The 21726-nt window shown below is 35.1% G+C and overlaps 4 protein-coding genes across 17 annotated transcripts; 3 read left to right on the forward strand and 1 right to left on the reverse strand.

The window, feature by feature from the left end:
• Nucleotides 1-4020: 4020 nt before the first annotated feature.
• On the reverse strand, nucleotides 4021-5391 carry LOC147385291 (aspartic proteinase CDR1-like). The gene has a single exon (XM_086423945.1). It carries the CDS (start codon nucleotides 5388-5390, stop codon nucleotides 4032-4034), a length of 1359 nt encoding a protein of 452 aa, XP_086280071.1. The 5' UTR covers nucleotide 5391; the 3' UTR covers nucleotides 4021-4031.
• An 865-nt stretch (nucleotides 5392-6256) lies between these two features.
• On the forward strand, nucleotides 6257-7733 carry LOC147385292 (aspartic proteinase CDR1-like). The gene has a single exon (XM_086423136.1). The coding sequence runs from the start codon at nucleotides 6257-6259 to the stop codon at nucleotides 7616-7618; it is 1362 nt and encodes a 453-aa protein (XP_086279262.1). The 3' UTR covers nucleotides 7619-7733.
• Nucleotides 7734-11081: 3348 nt separating this feature from the next.
• Nucleotides 11082-18249, forward strand: LOC147385293 (kinesin-like protein KIN-14F). Of its 14 annotated transcripts, none has more exons than XM_086424116.1 (13): nucleotides 11096-11464; nucleotides 12893-12993; nucleotides 13236-13361; nucleotides 14275-14340; nucleotides 15864-15955; nucleotides 16173-16240; nucleotides 16310-16411; nucleotides 16509-16611; nucleotides 17167-17298; nucleotides 17387-17467; nucleotides 17562-17657; nucleotides 17759-17938; nucleotides 18032-18249. In XM_086424116.1, the coding sequence occupies exons 10-13, from the start codon at nucleotides 17422-17424 to the stop codon at nucleotides 18241-18243; spliced, it is 534 nt and encodes a 177-aa protein (XP_086280242.1). In that variant the 5' UTR covers nucleotides 11096-11464; nucleotides 12893-12993; nucleotides 13236-13361; nucleotides 14275-14340; nucleotides 15864-15955; nucleotides 16173-16240; nucleotides 16310-16411; nucleotides 16509-16611; nucleotides 17167-17298; nucleotides 17387-17421; the 3' UTR covers nucleotides 18244-18249. The 14 variants fall into 14 exon arrangements, with proteins under 14 accessions (XP_086280244.1, XP_086280242.1, XP_086280241.1 ...); XM_086424115.1 differs by having other exon boundaries at nucleotides 16173-16232; XM_086424114.1 differs by having other exon boundaries at nucleotides 15864-16240.
• A 1637-nt stretch (nucleotides 18250-19886) lies between these two features.
• Nucleotides 19887-20405, forward strand: LOC147385294 (aspartic proteinase CDR1-like). Its single transcript, XM_086423141.1, has one exon. It carries the CDS (start codon nucleotides 19887-19889, stop codon nucleotides 20403-20405), a length of 519 nt encoding a protein of 172 aa, XP_086279267.1.
• Nucleotides 20406-21726: the final 1321 nt, after the last annotated feature.

The following is a 21726-nucleotide window of genomic DNA, read 5'->3' on the forward strand; positions in this document are numbered from 1 at the left end:
TTTCCTCAGATTTCACATGCTCTCCACTGCGTAACACGTTCGGCTACTTTTTTCCTCATAGTTTTCACAGGCTCTTTACTGCATAACACGTCTAGCCTAACAAGGTAAGTTCTAACCTTGTAAATTAGGGATGCATTCAATACATTTGATTGCTCAATCCTAGATCCTGTGAGATCTGTGACGAAAAAGCCTTTGAACAAAAAGTTTTTCCCACATCTTAGAGTAACATACCATTCATCATGAAATTAAATAGACGGGAAAATTATTATAAAAATAATTTATTTAAAAAATAGTGATTTTTAACTATTTTTAAAAAGAGTCATGATAGTATGACTTGCCAGGTGGCATACTCATACTCAATCGACTCTTTGATGTGACAAGTTTGAAAACCATAGATATGTAGGTCTTGGGATACACGATTGCACTTCCCCATAAAAAGTATATCCCGAAGCATACTAATTTATGGTTCCTGAACTTGTCCACGTTAGGGAGTTGATTGAATTTGCCACCTGACGAGTCATATTATCACAAATCTTTTAAAAAACATATTAACAAGGTCATTTGACCACCTAGTAACAAAAGAAGGTCATTTGACCATTTTGTTTGAGGAATAAAATCGTCAAATATCAAAATTACTCTTTTTTTGTACGTTACTTTCAAAAAAGGTCCGTTGATCACCTTGCTACGTACAAACTTTCAAAACAAGGTCCCTTATACTGCCTTGTTATGAAATAAGGTCATTTGACTACCTTTAAGAAATCTCTTCTAAGAGGCAGTTGTTTAACCGCAAAAGATGAAAACAATGACTGCTTTTGAAAATTTTATAATATAAAAAGAAAAACAGGGGTTTTAACAAGGGATTGTGGTGATTTTGAAAACAATGGATTGGAGATAAGGATTAATAGATTAAATAATTTAGAATAATGATAAACTGACTATATATATATATATATATATATATATATAAACAGATGTGGAATGTGCACAAAACCATAGATTTTTCTTGTGCATCTCGAGAAAAAAAATCTATGGCTCTATACACATGCCACATCAATTAGGTATGTTTTTTTAGTGAGTTTATCACGACTCAATAATTTATCATAATGGTTGATGTAGAGCTTGAAGATGATTGGTTTTAGAAAGAAATCTCAAGGGTTTCCGATTGTAGGTTGAAGACAATCACATTTAAGGTCATTTCTCATTAATTTATAAGAGAAGACCATGGTCAAGGAGAAAAAATTGCTAGTTCCTTTTTTTTTTTTTTGAAAATTTTTAATTCCCACTACAACAACTTATTGGGGTCCACTAATTTCTTAAAAAGATTGTCAAGATAATTGTCTTCTTCCTTAGAATAACCGTTAATCCAGAAGAAAAGTTAGAGCATAAAATCAAAAGAAACTTAAATTCAATTGATAATAGTGAAGTTGATGTAGGGTAGAACATACAAACCTAGAGTTTATGTTAAAAATCAGGTTGTAGGGTAAAATCCCAAGAACTAAGAGTAATGAAGAATCTTTATGTCAAGTAAAATATATTAAAATTTTCAATCGCAAACACTAAAAATTAATAATCAATATCGAATTCTTATGCTTAAAAAAAAAGAAAAAAAGGAAATAAGTCTTTTCTTTTTTTTATTTTTATTAATCAATCTTCAAAAAAATTAATTTTTTTTTTTTTTGATAAATAGTAATTCATTCATATAATAGAATCAGGTCAGTCGAGATGACCAACCTGACAAGACCTTACAAATCGACACTAAAAACCAATAGAGCAACAAATCCCATCCCAGTTATGCAAAAAATCCTCGAAGAATAGATCCCTAAACTCCTCATAGACTTTGGACCAACAAAAAATAAACTCCAAAGTGGAAATAATCATATATGAGCAATCTTTTTGTTTCCCTTCAAAGATGCGCCGATTTCTTTCAAACCACACCTCCCAGCAGATTGCGAATGGTGTGATACTCCACAACCTCCTTTTTGCACCACTAAAAGAGTACCCAATTGCCGACCAAGAATTAAAGAGATCCCTCACTGTTTTAGGTAAGCAAGTTAGTACCCCATATAGCTTTAAAAAATGAGTCCAAATAGCGTGAGTGAACCAGCAACGAAGAAAAAGGTGGTCTGATGATTCTCCATTGTCCATACATAACACACAACAACTCGTCCCGCACCATCCACGCTGCATCAAAAAGTCCACCGTTTGAATCCTTCCTAAGGTCGCCGTCCATGTGAAAAAAGAGACTTTACTTGGCACGTTTGGTCCCCAAATTGAGATATGAGGAAAAGATGAATCTCTATTATCGCATAAGGATTGGTAAAAAGAACGCATCGAGAACCTTCCATCTTTACTTGCCATCCATATTATCCCATCCTCCCTATCCAAGTATAGTTCAATACATGAAGCTTCATCTACTAACCTACCAATTTCTTCAAGATTCCAATCATTGGTATCTCTCCGAAAACCAAAGTCCCAAGCATGTTCCCCACCCACGGTACAATGAAAAGAAGTGATTGAAAGACCTTTTTTTTTAGGAAATGGAGTACAACGATGGAAATACCTTCATTAGAGGCTGATTGTCACACCAAAAATCTTCCCAAAATCTTATCCGGTTGCCTTGCCCCACTTTGAATTTGATTCTCATATTAAATAAGGGAGCGATCTTTAGGATACTTTTCCACATCCCGCACCCATAAGGATGCCTAGCTGGACCGCTTTCCCACCCCGTTTGTTTAGATCCTTACTTGCCTTTTATGACTTGCCTCCATATGCTATTCCCATCATTCCCAAACTTCCAAAGCCACTTCCCCCTCAAAGCCAAATTCATTACCCCGAACCTCCTAATGCCAAGACCACCATGCTTCCTATCTAAGCAAACTTGTTTCCAATTCACTAAATGATGCTTTCTATTCCCATCTCTGTCATGCCATAAAAAATTACAGAACAGCTTATCTAACCTTAATTCTACAGTTCGGGGCATTGAAAGAAGGGATAGAAAATAAACTAGGATGCTAGATAAGACACTTTTTATCAAAGTCAGTTTACCTCCCTTAGAAAGATAATTAGCTTGCCACATCGACAGTTTTCTTTCGATTCTTTCTACACTCGGGTCCTGTAAGGGGCCCCCAATGGCATCCCCAAGTAAGTTGAAGGCAGACTTCCCACTTGCCAACCCAATGAAGCCCCAAGGAGAGAGATGCACCTAACCATGCCGATCGGGAATATAAAAAAAATTAACAAAATTTGTCTATTGGAGCTCCTTATATAGATAACTCTTTCATAATAACTTAGAAACATTTTATAGTATTAAAAGGTAAATACCTAATCTCTCAATAACATATTACTAAAATGACTTATAATTATAATCTAAAGAATAAAATTAAATTTTAAACATAAAACAAATTAGAAACTAACTAGGAAAATAAATTTTCTAAAATTGAAATAGAAACTAAGTAGGATTACTTAAATAATTTAAAAAATAGAAACTCAATAAAAGAAAGAATCCTAAAAAAAGTTGGATTAGGTCTTGAAGATAGATCAAATATTTGATCGAGTTGACTCAATTGGTCAAATTGAATTGACTCGGTTTGACTAATTTGACTTAGTCAATATTGTTGATTTCTTTTTTTGACGTATCTCAACTTGATCATAGGCATTGCGATAAGTATCAACAAGCCTATCTACATCAGAAGCACATAATTATTACATGGTGTGACTAGATTTAATTTTTGCCTTCAGAAATCAAAGGGAAAGGTGTTGCTAGTTGTTAGGGGAAGGAATGTGTTTTGGCTAGAGTTCTCATGGGCCGTAACTTTGAAGAATATTGTGACTAGCTTTTGATCTGATCTGTGGATGTAGGCATACCGCCAAACCACATAAATTCTTTTGTTTGTGTGCAAATATATATATATATATATATTGCAATTAGATCCTTAATTAAGATGGGCGCCAAGCAAGCTATCCTTGAGAGAATTTCTAGGATATAGGTGAAAAAATATTTTTTAAATCATACTAGAAAGATTTAAAAAATTCTAAGCTATGTTACAGGCCCTCTCCTCGAAAGAAATAACATTCCTGCTAAGATCATAACCAATATTAAGATTCTGCTGTTGGAAATTCCCAAATATAGACATCTCTGCTGGCAACATAGCCAGGCAATATGACCCCTTGCCCGTATCAACCCACGTTCTCAATGCGTCCAACATCACTTTCACTCCTTTGAAATGGAAAAATATATTAGGCGACGCCTTGGAAATGTCGCTGAAAGTACCCTCGTAGCATAGCCTCAACTCTCTATAAGGGTCTTCAACCTTTTTGAGAACCGTTATCTTCTTCTCCAATGCTGCGATCAACAAAGGAAAGACGTCGTAATTGAGTAATGAAATTGTTGTGCCTGAATCAATCATGAAACCTCCCCCACCGTTTTTCGTTACGTTGAAACTCCCGGGAGGGATTGGAAGGGTTTCATTGGCAACACTGATACCTTCCAAGCTTAAGTAATAATACTCCCCATTACCAACATCCAGTATGGGAGTCGTCTCCGAAGTGATCACAGCTGACAAACCAAAGCTCATAACACCATCTTCATTGTCAGTTTTAGGTAAAAAGCAATAGGAAAAAGATTCATTATAGAGTTGCGAGTTAAACGATATGGGATGGCGGCTCAAACCAATTACTCCTGGTATTTGTTCGCCATCTTTTACTACGTCAACATTTTTGTGGCCACAACCAAAGAGCATGTTGAGTAATGTAATGTTGGGGTGACCTGGAAGATCATCCCCAAATATGAGAGTTTCAAGCGCTAGATCCCCATCCGAGGTAGAAGAATCACCATACTTGATTCCATAGTGACAATTTTTAGTGGCATTGTTGCATGTATTGGTGGATAGCAACTTACAGTTATCATCTTCACATGAGATATTCTGGAAACTCTGTGATTTAGAGGGGTCAAAGATGGGTGCTGATTTTTGTGGAAAACAATCTTCACAAGGGAGACACTGGAGCCAAAGTAGGTCGCTAGCAGTATCAATAATGGCATATGTCTGAATTGGTGGGGTACCAATGTAATAGGTGAGGACATACTCTTTACCTTGTGAACTCACTAGGGGCCTGATGAAATTAGGTGATGCTTCTTTAGAATTGATGATGGATTGGAGGTAGCGTTGGCGGGAAAATGAGCTATGGATTGCTTCTCTGATTCGATCAGATTGTGTTAGGTTTGGGTTATAGAATGGTGATCGAACAGAGTTGCGGTGTATGAGGCGTGCGGAGAAGCCGATACCATCCGTGCTGCTGGTTTCATGAGGGGATAATGAGAAGGAAGGAGAGGGAATGAAGATGAGTGAGATGATGACAACTGTAATGAAAGGGAGAGTAGAAGGGGCAGGCATTGTTGAAATTGAGATGAATCTTCAAACAATGTATTTGTAGCTAATTTATGTGTAGAGAATCTCTAGAGTAATGAGCTTAGATTTTTTTTATGTAGCTAAAATGGAAAGAATGTCCAGCAAATATAGAAAAATAATTCATTAATTAATTCGCGTATTTGACACATATTTTGGATTTGGATCCAGGTCATATTGCATCAAAATGACTCGTGACAGACATTCTTACTGGATAGACCATATGGACACTATGAGAGCATAGAGAATCTCTAGAGTAATGAGTTGATTTCTTTTGTAAAACTAAAATGGAAAGAATATCGTCTAGGAGTATGCATAACACTTGAAACCCGAACCGAAAATGGGACCAAACTCAAAGGGAAAAAAAATTGGTTCGAGTTTGGTTCTACCCTCGGAAATCTGATTGAACCTGGCCCAGGCCGAAGTTGAGCCTGAAAGCTTATATATTATACAATACGTGACATAATAATTATTTTTATAGTAATAAATAATTTCCTATCATTATATTTTAAAAGGAAATTATGAAATAAAATAAAAAATCAAATTTAATAACTATTTATCAAAAAGGTATTATTTTTTATGAATTTACAAAAAAAAAAAAAACAATCGAGGGACTTTAAGTGCCGTTTTTATAATTTAGAGAAATAAGAAGATATAATAATTTGATCAACTTGTTAAAAATAATATTAATTTCACGTGACTTGGTTGATATTCTTTCCATTTTGGATTTAGAAAAGAAAAATCTAAACTCATTAAAACTAAGCTCTTTCCTTGAATTCTCTTTCCATCCAATTTCAAATTACAAATATATATATTGCATAGGATTCATCTCAATTTTTATATTAATTTCAAGAATGGCTTCTTCTTCTACTCTTCCTCTAATTGCAGTTCTCATCATCTCACTTTTCTTCCCCTCTCCTTCCTTCTCATCATCCCCTCATGGAACCAATACCAATGGTGGTATCCGCTTCACCGCACATCTCATAAACCGTAACTCCATTAAATCACCATTCTATAATCCCAACCTAACTCAATCCGATCGAATTCAAGCCGCAATCCGTCGCTCTTCTTTGCGCCATCGTTACTTCCAATCACTAACTTCTAAAGGAGTGTCTCCGAATGCTATCCTGTCCCCAATCAAGTACCATGGTGGCGAGTACATCATGAGATTTTACATTGGTACCCCACCAACTGAAACCTTTGCCATTATGGATACGGCTAGTGAATTAATATGGATTCAATGTCTCCCTTGTGAAAATTGTTTCCCTCAGAAATCGCCCATCTTTGATCCCAAGAAATCACATAGTTTTGAGAAGATCACATGTGGTGATGACAGGTGCAAGTTGCTAGGAACTGCTGATGAATGCCACAAAGATGATGATACATGTCATTATGGAATTGAGTATGGAGATCACTCCAGTACAAATGGTGATCTCTCAATCGAATCTCTCATCTTTGGGGATCATGGTCCAAATAATAGACCAAAGAACATAACATTTATAAACATGATCTTTGGTTGTGGGCACAAAAATGTTGAAGTCGCAGAAGGAGACGACAATCCACCTGGAATAGTCGGTCTCAACCGCAAATCCTTATCGTTTCTTTCGCAGCTTGAGAGGGATCGTTTCTCATATTGCCTTGTACCTCCGGAAAATGTGGAGGCCGAGAGCCTTTTCCACTTAGGAGGGTCAGCTATAGTCGATGGGCCAAGTACTCCAATAGAGGATGTGGGCTATCAAGATTTTTACTACTTAGGCTTGAGGGGCATTAGTGTTGACAATGAGACACTTCCAATCCCTGAAAACAATTTCAATGTGACAGCGAATAATGACAGAGGATTCATCATTGATTCAGGCACAAGATTTACGTTTCTAGAGGTGAATGCATTAATGATGTTGGTCGATGTGCTTGCAAAGAAGATGGTTCTCCCAAGGGTACAAGACCCATTTGTCAAATTTGATCTTTGCTACAAAGCTGTCTTGAAAGATTTAGTTTCGGGACCTACAGTAAAATTTCATTTCATTGGCGTGGACCTGCAGTGGGGCACATTGAGTACATGGGTTGATATCGGGCATGGGATATATTGCCTGGCTATGAAGCCCACAAGTGGGATGTCAATATTAGGGAATCATCAGCAGCAGGACCTTAATATTGGGTTTGATTTGGCCAAGAAAACAGTTTCTTTTAAGGGCATGGATTGCGCCAAAAATAATTAGTATTTTGTACTTGCATGTTTAAGCTTATATATTATGTCACATGGGCTACTTTCAAAATGATGCTAATTAGATGTATACAGCCCGATTATCCTTTGGTGTTTATTAGATTTTTTAAAATCAAACTTGAAGATTACTAGATAATTAAGGTCCAAGCTTACTGCTAATACACTTTTAACTTTTGTTAATTCAAGATCATTACATACGGTTTAATGAAGCCTAGATTTTTTTTTCTAGGCAAGCAATGGGTTGGTGATCAGAAAGAGAAGTGAACGGGTTTTGAACCTATGTCATGGGATCAACACTCTATGTACCTTACCAATTTAGTTAGCTATTTAAGTTGGCACCTTATGTAAGAGATAGTCCCACATTGCCTGGGTATCATGACCTGTATATAAACCTGGGGCAATCCTCACCTTACAAGTTGATTTTATGAGGATGAGTTAGGCCCATAGGCTTTTATATGGTATCAGAGCATGTCTTTCTCTCATCCATGTCACCTAGTTCATATCTCCATGTGCTTTGGCCCAATTCGGCCCACACGTAAGGGGGCGTGTTGAGTTTAGTCCTACATCAGACACTCATTACCTTGTTTCTCTCTTTATAAGCTCTTGGGCCTCTCCACTCATTGCCAATTGGTTTTGAGTTGGATCCCAAAATTTATCATGGTATTGGAACGGGTAACCATAGGGATATAGGAGACACATTACACATGAGGGGGTGTGTAAGAGATAATCCCATATTGCCTAGGTATCATGACCTATAAATAAACCTGGGGCAATCTTCACCTTCCAAGCCGGTTTTGTGAGGATGAGTCTGGCCCATGAACTTTCTCTCTTCCACGTCATCCCGTTCATATCTCCACGTGCTTCGACCCCAATCTGGCCCACACATGAGGTGGGGTGTTAGTTTAGTCCCACATCAAACACTCATTGCCTTGTCTGTCTCCTTATAAGCTCTTGGGCTTCCCCCTCATTGCCAATTGATTTTGAGTTGGACCCCCAAATTTATCACCTTCATCCTAGATGTAGTATCGATCAAGACACAACTCTCAAAGGACAAATTTTTTTTTTTTTAAATTTATGTGATGGTAGTATCTTTAATCTTAATTCATTAGAGACTTAGAGATATTTTAAAAGGAAAATGCTGAACTGACTTCCTTCGACACTGCGCTCAAAACTGCATTGATGTGGCAGTGCATGGAACTGTTGACTCCTTTCCTTGTATCTTGAGAAAAAAAAAATCTATGGTTCACTGCACACTACAATCACGTTAGCGCAGTGTCAAAGGAAGTCAGTTTAGAATGACTCATTTTAAAACTTTTCCCAACTGGGTCGGATCAGATTTTATTGTTAAATCAAGAGTCACAATTGATGCGATAAATTGACTCGCTTGATGTGGCATGTGCATAGACCATATATATATTTCTTTGGGATACACAGGTAAAAGATCTATGGTTTGTGCCCATGCCGCACCAACCAAGTCAGTTTTTCATTAGTCTTAAAACAATTGAGCAATAAAATGTCATTTTTTATGAAAATTATCCTAGTAGCTGGAACTGGATACAAAGTAAAGTTTCTATTATCAAGAGTTGAGAATAATAATGATAGAGAGCTACTATTTGCACCCACTATTATACTCACTGTACGCTCTTAAAACACATTTTAGGGTGGGATGTATTGAGTAAAGTCGGTGCACTGGGAATAAACGGTGGGTGCATACAGCTTGAACCCAATATTTATTTATAAGTTATAATTACTAACAATGGCAAATTACCTGCAAGAGTAACTTGTTGAATATAATCTTTCAAATGATCGTTCCTGCCAATTGCAATCAAAACATATCTTATTTGTGTTAAATGCTCGTTAATATTTTTTCACACGACAATTTGGAGTAAATATCCAATGGTCCATCTAAAATATTAGTGAACCAAAGTTTGCTCGTGCAGTAGGCATCGGCCTCTTCTTTGGAATTAAAGGGATAAAAAGTAAAATATAGTAAAGTTAAAAGGGTATTATTGAAAAAGAGGGACAGGAGAGAAAATAAAATAAAAGAAGAGATTAGAAAAGACAATAAATTGGGGAGTCGATCTAAACTGATCACTCCTTGGTCATTGCGTTGACGTGGCAATGCACAAAGAAGCTTATGGTCGTCTACACACTGCCAGCACAAGACTGTTGCATGTAGTATCCAAGGAAGTCAGTTCAACATTTTCCTAAAGTGGAGTTTGTGGACCCGACTCCTTTGTCTCAAGAGGTATGCTAAACTGGATCAAAAAACTTCAATACTCAAACATACTCAACTGACATGAAGTGTACCAATAACCATGGAGACAAAGTCGGGGTTCAAGAATAATTCGGCAATAGAAAGCTTAAGAAAAAATTAGAAAAGATCAATAAAGTCGGGAAAACACTGGGTACATTTAAAAATAAAAATATTTTTTTACAATATAAAAAGTGTAAAAAAAAAATGTATTTCATATACTAAATGATAAAATAACATTTAAAAAATACTAAAAATAAAAATAGTTTGTGATTGTTTTGAATAAATTACAATTAATCGTGATTTTTTTTTAAAATCAAATATTTTTTTCAAAAAATTTCTGACATCTTAAAAAAATTCGTGATTTAATCGACAACATCTAAAATTGTGATTTAATCGTGATTATTTCAAAAAATCGCAGATTTTTGTCACTTTACACATAATCATAGATTTTTTCCTCAAGATTAATATTATTCTTGCCTCAATCGTACCTTACAAAAATTGTAGCTAACACTACAACATTTTTGATCTACAGCGGCATTTTATAGCAGCGGATATTTTATCCGCCTCTATAAGTAAATTTGTTGCAACGGAAAATTTTATCCGCCTCTATAGGTTCATTTTTTGCAGCGGATAATTGTATCCGCCGCTATAGGGACCTACACATACCCACGTAAACTCACCCTAGCTTATTTAGTACATATAGCAGCGGAAAATTATATCCGCCACTAAAAAAAAATCATTTTTTTAATGAAAAAATTCGGTTTAGAGATTTCTCTTTATAAATTTTATTTTTTAAATTAACTATAGCAGCGGATTAATATATCCGCCACTAAAATAAATAAATAAATAAATTTTTTTTCAATTTATTGAGTTCTTTTCATCAAATTTTTTTAAAATTGAATGTAGCAGCGGATTAATGTATCCGCCGCTAAAAAAATCCAAAATCTTTATATAAAAACTTCTATTTAATGAATTGTCTTTATCAATTTTTTTTTAAATTTAATATAGTAGCGATTTAACGTATCCGTCACTAAAAAAAATTTATATTTAATTTATAACGTCAGTTTATAGTGACGGATGTGTATTTCAGCTGCTGGATGATATATTTTTTACAGCAGAAAATTTTTTCCACCGTTATAAGACATGCATAACTCTTCACTTAATTTATCGAGAAATGGCAGCGGAAAAATAAATCTGCCACCAAAATATTACATGTATTTCACTCACGAAAGGGAGCCGCGAAATCCTTTTCCCTATTTAGAAATTGCAGCGGAAAAAAAAATCCGCCACTAAAATATTCTACATGAATTTGACTTGCCAAAGATAACCGCGAAAATCCTTTTCCCTCCCTCGTTTTTCCCCTGATTCCTTTTTCTCCGTCATTCTCTCCCGTTGTCTCTCATCTGTGAGTGATTGTGAGATTACTTCGACAAGCTGGATTGCAAGGTAAGCTCTCTCTCTCTCTCTCTCTCTCACACAGTATATATTGAACTCTTCGTATTTGACGGCTTCAAAGCATCGCTGAGTTCTTTCTTTGAAGCTCAAAACGAAGACCAACCACGCGATCGAAGAAGAGCATGTTAGGTACATTAGATGATTTGATGCAATTTTCAATTTTTTTCCTTTGAATCTCTTTCTGTGATTGTTTCTCTAGACGGATTCTTTCGATTAGCTTTGATTTTCAGCGAAATAGTGGATTTATTGGGTTTGATATTCACGATTGAGTTGTGTTATGGTTTTTTTACATTTTTTTTTAAATCTTTGTATAGTTGTGGAGCTTTTCTTGTTTTGAAAGGAGAAAAAAATCAATTTTTTTGTTAAAATTTCGGGTATTTTAGGGTTTGAAAGAATCAAATTAGATGCATTGGAAGTTTTATAATGGATTTGAAGCATTTTCTTAGGCTTCTTGTTGTTTTGTTTGTTGATTTTAATTTTTGGTTTAACAGAGGTGCTGGAACAAAGAATTTGAGTTTTTTAAAATAGGGGTTTTAACGCATTCATCTTCTTTATCTGCTTATTAGTAATTAGAGGTCAAAAAGAGAAATATTTGGACTCAAAGGAGGGGAATTTTGTTGAGGGAATGGGTGATCATCTGATTTTAAATGTGGATTGTCTCATAACACTTGAAACTTTACAATCCATCCAAAGGGATCCTTTTTGGACTCAAAGGAGGGGAATTTTATTGAAGGTATCCTTTTTTTTTTTGTTGTTGTAACCCCTTCTTCATTATGTGTATATGAACTTGTTTTTATTTTTAAATTTTCTTTACATGGAAGAACATGATTCATTTATATCTTTGGGATAAGGTTTTGTTGTTATTGTTGTAGAATTATTATGAGCCATCTTCCTACTATCCAGATTTGGAACACATCATTTTAGGTGTATGAAAAGAATTTATTCTGCACTTCCCACAAGCAGAGATGAAAATCAATCTACTTTCCATTTTAATGCTTTATTTTCATCTATGGTTTTATAGGACTGGAAAATATTTGGGTATTATAATCTATTAGATTTGATTTTGTGAATTTGATTTTATTAGCTATTGTTGATGGGTATCTGTTGATTTATGTCAATATCAACTAATGCTATAATTGAGAATTTAAGGAGTCATTAATGTTTTGTCTTTGTTTTTTAATTGGATGTAATTCGGTTGGTTGTTTTCTTTCTCAAATTTTCAATGTTTTCATAAGGTCTTTTTTTTTTAATAATTCGGTTGGTTGTTTTCTTGCATGTTTGGATTGGTTCTAACTTGTTTGGTATTTTTTTTGCTCTGCTCCTATGGCTTCTATTTACATCTTATTGGTGCTTGGTAGGTCTTCTTGACCTCCTTTGGTAAGCCTTTATTTGCTTACTGATAATTTCAATTACTCTTATCAATTGGAACCGAAGCAAACAAGGGCTTACAGAAGGAGGTCAAGAAGACCTACCAATTAAGCTTCTAACATGGCTACTGCAACCACTGTGGATGCAAACTATAGTTTACCTCCTAATGTTGTGTTGATCACTCTTCAGGTGATCTTTTCTCAAAGGATTATTAAGTGTAAAATGGTGTGGGTTTATAACACTTTGTCCAAGAACTGTATTAGTGATGAAGTGCTCACTTAGCTAAGTTGGTAAGAAGTGTGGCCTATTCTAAATTTCATTTTTCAGTTTGTTGTCATTGCTTTAGCAAGTGTTATTCTTTATGGTCTTCTTCTATTTGTTTAATAGAGTTTGAAGATTTTGCAGCTTTCTATTCTATATCACAACAGTTTCTCCATTATTTTGGAGAAATATGATTTTGTTTGACATTTAAATCTAGTTGCCTTCATTGCATTAAGTGTTCTTTTCTTTTTATGTTTCTCAATGTTTTCAGATCTCCATTGATGTTGTTGGACTGGTAGATGAATGGGCTGCTTGTTTTTTTTGACGAACTTGATTATGTTAACGAGGGTGAGAATGGACACTCTTTGCTGAAATGATGAGAAAAGATCTTCCCCAGGTTAGCTTGATCACCTTTTGACCATGTTACCATTTGTTGTGTCTTACAAGGTTTCAGATGCAGATGCATGTGATTTGTCAAGGTTGTATACATATATATATATATATATATATATATATATATATAGGGAGCGGTTCAACAGCCCCTTATGGTGCCACACATGGTGCCACACATTTTTTGTAAATTATTTTTGATGCGGTTACAAGTTTTGGAATAGGCTGATTTTTTGTGAGGATGATCTCTGTGGTGAAGAGATCATCATCACCAAAAATCAGCTCATTTTGAAACTTCTAACCCAAGTTTACAAGTTGAAGAATCGTGGACCATCCAATTTTTGTAAATCACTTTTGATGGAGTTAGAAGTTTTGGAATAGGCTGATTTTTGGTGAGGATGATCTCCTCATCATAAAGATCATCCTCACAAAAAATCAGCTTATTCCAAAGCTTGTAACCCATGTTTTGAAAAATGTGTGGCACCATAATGGGGCTGCTGAACCGCTCCCATATATATATATTTCCTGTTTAACCATGTCTAGAAACTAGATAGTAGAATCTAAAATGCTGGTTGGCAAGTTCCCTCTTCTCAAGATTAGTCTTATTCATAAGTGGCAACCATCAGGCATTGTTGCAACTCTTAGTTGGAAGTCAAAGCTATTAGCTAATTCAACTCACATTCTCCTACTCATTGTTAGCCCAAATTCTATTAGCATTTTAATTTTACCCCACAATACCTGTAACCAAGGACAATGGACTTTCTCAAGCTGCCCAAACAGGTTTTAGTTTCTTGATAGCCATTTTTCCTGTCTAAAGAAGTATATGAAACAATTTCAGTACACTATAATTTTTCTACTTAAGTTCTACCCTTTATGAGGTTGGTTAACTGCTTCATAACCCTTTTATTCATTTGGAATAGGTTGTTGAGATAATGAAAGGAAGTAAGGTCAAATATGAGCTTGACAAGAAGACAGGGCTGATAAAGGTACATGAATTAAATCCTTGTAAAAGGATTTTCTTAGTTTGATTGTTAATATATTTTCCTTGCCAATTTCTCCATCTTTATGTATAATTGGGCCTAGATAACTGAGATGGTTTCTTTTGGGTATTATTCATCCGTCAATTTTAACTACTAGTTCATCTCTAAATGTGTCCTAACCTAAGTTACTTGGTATGTTGGTTCAAATTTGGATTCGGGTACTCGGTTTGCCACTCTAGAACGAACTCGGTTGGTAGGGGTAGGCAAAGATAATTTGTTTCTTGGTTCGCTAAGGTTCATTAGCTCGATTTGTTTGCGCATATGTATAATTCAAGCATGCAAGTTACAAATGTGAATGATGGTTTACTCCAACCCATTGTAATTTTGAATCCAACCCATTTCAAAATTTGGTTTCAAGGTCAGTTTTTGTGGTAATTATGAGATACCCAGATCTAAAAAATTACAGAATCTGTAGTAGGGGAACTCGGTTTTACGTAGAAATGGATAGCAAGAACAAGAACAAGAACAAGAAGCAAAGATTCAACATGATTGAAAAATATTAGGAAATAATAGATGGAATAGGAATTTGATTTGAAAGAGTGGTGATACAAGTTTAAAATTCTTGGATGATGGAAGCTTGGAGTTTAAACAGTTTTGTTGAAGTATGTAGGCTTGCCTGTTCAGTTGCTAGAAAGAGATGGAACTTTAACAACATAGATTATTAAGATTGATTCTTTCTTTCTTTTTTATCTTTTTAGTTTTTGCAAAAGGATAAGGTCAGGTAATTATAGTATTTTTCTCTCTTTTCAATTTTTTTTTTTTTTCCTTTTTGCTTTGTTTTTGGAGGGAGGGGGGAGAGGGGGAAAGGGGTATTTTAGTCTTTTTGGTAGCTTGTGATATGGGGAAGTATATGGAGGTAAGATAGTGAGTTGGGTACTGCTGAAAGGAGGACAAAAGTAGGGGAGCCCCACTTGCACCAAGCAGACAAAACTCAAGAATGGGCCTCTCTAGAGCTCTACTTGGTTAAGGCTTTGGATTGGTTTCTCCCTTCTCTCTACGATTGTTTGTGTTTTTAACTTTTTAGTTTGTGTGTTTCTTTTTCTCTCCATTTTCTGATCAGTTTGACCAACAAAAGAGCAAATGAATTTCAACCAATTGGGTATAAAACCATTAGTTCAGTGAAGGAGCACTAAGCAGTATAAGACATACATCCCGTACCATAAACTTGCCTCTCTCTTTAGTTTGTGTGCCATGCATGGTCAATGATAATAAAAAAAAAACAATCACATTTGTGTATCTTATTAAAATACATATGTGAAATGTATATATGGAAGTACATATGTATGTATTTATGTATGCATGAAGAAAAGTTCTCCAACCCTCTGATTCACATAGACATGATTATACAAAAATCACTTTGGATAATTTCTACTTCTCTTATTTACTATGATGACACTTACATGTTCTCTCCTTGATGACAAACTATTTACTTGTTTTCTTCATTGCCCATCTGGTCTACTCTTGCCTAGGTCATTAGATGGAAAAGGTAGAAGCTGAAAATTTGCTGCACAAAGCGTTTAGTGTTTTTCTATTCAACTCCAAATGCGAGCTGCTTCTTCAGGTATGTTAGTACTTATATATCTTGAAAATGGGAAGTGTACTAGATGTCTTATTTTTTACGTATAATAGAATACCATATTGTTATTTTCAACTTAGTCCATTTGATGTTATTTTCCCATCTTTTGGGGCTTAGTGACTCTTAAGGTAAGATACAAATTTCTTAATTTTGACTCATGGTAAGGTGTTACTAGATTATATAATACTCATTATCATCGTAGATACAAGATTTTCATATTGCAGAAAGGGAAGAAGATATTGGATCTATGCTGGTTTTGTGGGTGAGCAGGTGTTAACGATGGTATCTCATTTGAGTACTTCATAATACAAAGCTTATAATGCGTTTAATGTATTGTAGGAGCTTCATATATGTTTGGAAGAGCTTTAACTTCTGTTCTTTGGGGAGTTATAGCTGATCGATATGGTTGCAACCTGTTATAGTGTTGGGCACAATTTCAGTGTTAGTATTGCTTGACATTATTCCCTATATAATTAAACTTGAATTGTTGTCTCAAAACTATTTATGTCATTTACTCTGTTTTAATAATACATATCAGGGTCATATTCAACACTCTCTTTGGCCTCAGTACAAGCTTTTGGATGGCACTTATTACAAGGTTTCTTCTTGGATTTATGGATGGTCTAGTTGGTACAATAAAGGTGTGTGTATGTGTGTGCGTGAGACTATATATTGTTGAGTGTATATTTTCTTCCACTCTTGGGTGTGTCATACGAATCATATCCCAATTAAGCACCATGACCCTCTTATTTCATAATTCACCCTCTCTCCAACATATCCATCTTTTGGAGTAGTTGGTTGGTTAGTATATATGAGTTTGAATAGGCATTAATCGGGGTTATAGTTGATTGATTCTTTCCACCCTTGTGGGTGAGGGGGAGTGTTGAGTGTATATATTTCTCCACTCACAAGTGTGTCATACCCTAGTTAAGCCCCGTGACACCCTCTTATATTCATAGTTCTACCCCTCTTCGACAGATTGGTCTTTTGGAATGGTTGGTTGGTTAGGATGTATGAGTTTCAATAGGTGTTAATTGGGGTTATATGCCAGATGAAGGTTCTAAAAGATTGAGAGTAAGACCAAAAGAATGTTGATTGAGCTTTTAAAAATTGAGTCATTTTTAGCATACAAGCCTTTGATGCTTATAACCCATACTTTGGATCTTGAATGTAATTATGCGCTATCTTACGTGAAGATGGAAGAAAAAAATGCTACACAGATCAAGAAACTGGAATACTTCCATGAGAATGCTATCTATGACGAGGAAACAAATAGGCAGTTGTTGAAGCAGCAAGCGCTCTTTGACCAACAAAAGAGAGATATTCAGGTGTTAATTTTTGGCGATATACTTCTCTTTATAATTTCTTAAGTTGCTGGATGAATTAATTGGAGTTGATAATTCTGAATTTTTGTAGGATCTGAGACATACTCTCGCACTACAAGAGTAGGTATGCAGTTTATGCAAATGAGGTGCCGTGAGGAGTTTGGCATACTTGGTAAGATTTTGAAGAATTTATCTAGTTTTCCTGTTTGAGATTCCTTACCAGCCACAACTTTTCACACATTCTGAGATTATTCTTTTGTTAATAGGTAAGCACCTTCATGGTCTGGCTCACGCGGCTTCTGGGTACCAAAAAGTTTTCGAGGAGAACCGGAAGCTATACAATCAAGTGCAAGACCTTAAAGGTAGCATAATAACTGTGTTACCATCAAGAACTTTTCACAATAATCTAATGACATTACTCAAAAGAGTGTTTAACATAAATTTTGTTTCAATATCAAATTAGGAAGTATTAGGGTCTACTGTCAAGTAAGACCATTTTTGCCTGGACAACCAAACCGATCTACTAGCACTATGGATTATATAGATGAAGGAAATATTACTATCGTCACCCCTTCAAAATATGGAAAAGAAGGATGCAGATCTTTCAACTTTAATAAAGTGTTTGGTCCATCGACAACTCAAGGTTGGGAAGCTGTCCCCATTTAGGTCCTTTTTTCCTCATACTATCTTCTTATAATGTTCTAATTTGCAACAATTGCTTTCTTTTCTATTGCAGAGGAGGTCTTTGCGGATACACAGCCTTTAATCCGTTCTGTTCTTGATGGTTATAATGTTTGTAAATTTGCATATGGCCAAACAAGATCCGGAAAAACTTACACTATGGTAAGACATTCCAACAATTACTCCGGAATTGTATTATTTATTTTAAAGTTTTCAATCTGTACAGGTTGGAGGACACAGGTTAAATGTATATATATATATATATAGATATATATATATGAAAAAAAAAATTACAGCACTGGATACAAATTCTGTCTTTATATATTGTTTTTGAAGGATATATAATAATTTTTAAAAAAAAAAAAAAAACCGTATAGCGGCAGATATTAAGATTCGCCGCTATATATGCTATATATATATATTTTTTTCAATTGACCTATTGCAGCGGATCTTAATATCCGCCGCTATATGTGATATATTTTTTTTAAAAAAAATTGACCTATTGCAGCGGATATTAATATCCGCCGCTATATGTGTTATATTTTTTTTTAAAAAATTTACCTATTGCAACGGATATTAATATCCGCTGCAATATGTATTATATTCTATTTGTTAAAAATTCGACCTATTGCAGCGGATATTAGTATCCGCCGCTAAAGGTATTGCCTGCGACAGCGGAATACATTATCCGCTGCTATAGTTAGCGACGGAGGAAACAACGACGGATCTTTGGTTCCGCTGCTCATCGCCGCAAGAGCTTTTACCGGCGGAAAAATTACCTTTTAGCGGCGGAAAAATCCGCCGCTGTAGATCAAAAATGTTGTAGTGTAAGTGGAATCCACCATTGTGCTTTATTATATAGATATCCATGTAAATTGAAATCTTTTCTTTTTTTATAGCTCAATTATAATAGAACAATGCTAGAGTGACTGTGCAAGACACTGCCTTCGACACTGAGCTGATGTCGTGGTATATATAGAATCATGGATGCTTTCCACTCGTATCTTGAGGAAAAGAATCCATGGTTCTGTTCACACCTGCACATCAGCACAGTGTTAGAAAGTCACTTTTGCAATATTATGCAATATGATAACACCTTAAATTTAGAAATAAGAAGAGATAGCCTTGATTCTATGCATATGCATTGATCAACTTATTAAAAATAATATTAATTTCACGTGATTTCGCTGATATTCTTGCCATTTTAGACTTTACAAAACAAATCTAAGGAATAACTCTCTCTCCCCAATTCCAAAGTCCAAACTACAAATACATTGTTAGGATTCATCTCAATTTCAATTTTAATTTCAACAATGGATTCCTCTTATGTTCTCCCTCTCATTGCACTCCTCATCATCTATCTCACCTTCCCCTCTCATGCCTTCTCATTATCCCCTCATAAAACCAACACCAACGGTGGTATATGCTTCATCGCACGCCTCATAAACCGCAACTCCATTAAATCACCATTCTATAATCCCAAACTAAAAAAATCCGATTGAATTCAAGCCACAATCACCACGTGAAAATTGGAAATTTTGACAGAAAATTTTGACGGGCCAAGGCCCATGAATTTTAGAAACTGAATTTTGACGGTCTAGAACCGTCGAAATTCTTGATGTTCCCAGATTTGACAGCTTAGAACTGTCGAATTTCTTCCATCCTTCATTAATTTGACAATTTCGACCCGTTGAAAAAAAAAATTTGACAATGAAAAATTCGACACCAATTCGACCCTTTGATCCATCAAATTTTATGAAATTTGATGGCCTAAGGTTGTCAAATTTGGGCTTTTTTTCACATTGTGAATCTCTTCTTTGCACTATCATTACTTTCAAACACTAAATTCAAAAGGAGTGTCCCCAAATGATATCCCGTCCCCAATCAAGTACCATAGTATCGAGTACGTCATGAGATTTTACATTGGCACCCCACCAAGTGAAACGTTTGCCATTATGGATACGGCCAGTGATCTAATATGGATTCAATGTCTCCCTTGTGAAGAATGTTTCCCTCAGAAATCACCCATCTTTGACCCCAAGAAATCACATAGTTATGAGAAGATCACATGTGATGATGATAGGTGCAAGTTGATACGCACTGTCCTCCAATGCTGCAAATATGATGATACATGTCATTATGGAGTTGTCTATGATGATAATGCCATTACAAATGGAGATCTCTCACTCGAAACTCTCACTTTTGGGGATCATGGTCCCAATAATAGACCAGAGAACATCACATTACTCAACATGGTCTTTGGTTGTGGGCACAAAAATGTTGAAGTCCTAGAAGACGACGACAATCCACCAGGAATAGTCGGTCTCAACCGCAAATCCTTACCGTTACCTTCACAGCTTTTGATTGCCTTGTACCTCCGAAAAATGTGGAGGGCGATAACCTTTTACACATCAGAGGGTCGGCTATAGTCACTAGGCCAAGCACTCCTATAGCGGATGTAGGTTACCCAGATTTTTACTACTTAAACTTGATGGGAATCAGTGTTGACAATGAAACAATTCCAATCCCTGTAGACACTTTCAATGTGACCACGAATAATGACAGAGGCTTCATCATTGATACAGGCACACCATTTACAATTCTAGAGGCTTCATCAATGATGTTGGTTGATGTGCTTGCAAAGAAGATGGTTCTCCCAAGGGTGCAAGACCCACATGTCAACTTTGATCTTTGCGACAAAGCTGTCTTGAAAGATTTAGGGTCTATTATTTACAGAAACCAACTTCAGCTCTAGAAACTGGCTTCTGAAAGGGATAAAAGTCCAGAGCCTGAAAAGTCACATCTAGCAGAAACTTGTTCGTAACAGAAGCACATAAGCCCAAAATTGATGTTCGTTTAACAACTTTTTATTGTTGGATTCTGATAAAATGATCAGAATACCCTTAATGTTGATAATGCACTTAGAATGCACAAAAAATGAGTAGAATACCTTAATAAATATATAATTTCACTAAATATATATAAATTTAATAAATTTATATTAAAAAATTATAAAAATAATTATTTTTAATTTAAATAAATTTATAAATTTTATAATTCTATTGAAATTTTCAATAGCAACTCCTCTTAAAAATGAACATATGATAATAAAAAAAATACCTACATAATACACAATCCAACATCCACATAAAAATGAAGGATGTTTTGATAATAAAATAGTAATGATGAATTACTTTTGATCTTGGTAGTAACGATGAAAGGTATTTTGATAATTTCTTTTATTTTTTAAGTTAAGTTTGGTTGAAAATTTGATTAAAGATGAAGTGTATTTTTGTAAAAATGAAGGGTATTTTGATAAAATTGAAGGGTATCTTGGTAATTCCTTTTTATTTTTTAAGGTTAAGTTTGATTGAAAATTTGATTAAAGATGAAAGGTATTTTAATAATTCCCTTTTATTTTTTACGGTTAAGTTAGGTTGAAAATTTGATTAAAGATGAAGGGTATTTTGGTAATTATACTTGAGTCATTTTATGTTTTTAACTTTTCGCAAAAGCTATTTGAAAAAGTCCCTCTTGGGCTACTTCTTTTAAGAGCCACCTCTGGGCTTCAATTGAAATTCGCGGGAGCTCAAAAAGCCCAAACGAACATAATTTATCTGATTTTTTTTGCTTAAAAACAAAAAAAACAAAAAAACTGACTTTTGAAACCCAAAAGAACAAAACCTTAACTTCGGGGCCTAGAGTAAAATTTCTTTTCATTGGTCTCAACGTGATGTTAGGCACATTGGG

Source organism: Akebia trifoliata, chromosome 14 (genome assembly GCF_017979445.1).
Source record: "Akebia trifoliata isolate Shusen 1 chromosome 14, ASM1797944v1, whole genome shotgun sequence".
Taxonomy (NCBI): domain Eukaryota; kingdom Viridiplantae; phylum Streptophyta; class Magnoliopsida; order Ranunculales; family Lardizabalaceae; genus Akebia; species Akebia trifoliata.

What these genes read in the sequence shown, in the direction of transcription:
- LOC147385291 (XM_086423945.1), bottom strand. Translation starts at nt 5,390, where the DNA reads ATGCCTGCCCCTTCTACTCTCCCTTTCATTACAGTTGTCATCATCTCA.
- LOC147385292 (XM_086423136.1), top strand. Translation starts at nt 6,257, where the DNA reads ATGGCTTCTTCTTCTACTCTTCCTCTAATTGCAGTTCTCATCATCTCA.
- LOC147385293 (XM_086424117.1), top strand. Translation starts at nt 17,422, where the DNA reads ATGCAGTTTATGCAAATGAGGTGCCGTGAGGAGTTTGGCATACTTG. An exon ending in TCAAGTGCAAGACCTTAAAG is followed by an intron (nt 17,658 to 17,758) that starts GTAGCATAATAA and finishes ATATCAAATTAG; the next exon opens with GAAGTATTAGGGTCTACTGT. An exon ending in TGGTCCATCGACAACTCAAG is followed by an intron (nt 17,939 to 18,031) that starts GTTGGGAAGCTG and finishes TTTCTATTGCAG; the next exon opens with AGGAGGTCTTTGCGGATACA.
- LOC147385294 (XM_086423141.1), top strand. Translation starts at nt 19,887, where the DNA reads ATGAGATTTTACATTGGCACCCCACCAAGTGAAACGTTTGCCATTATG.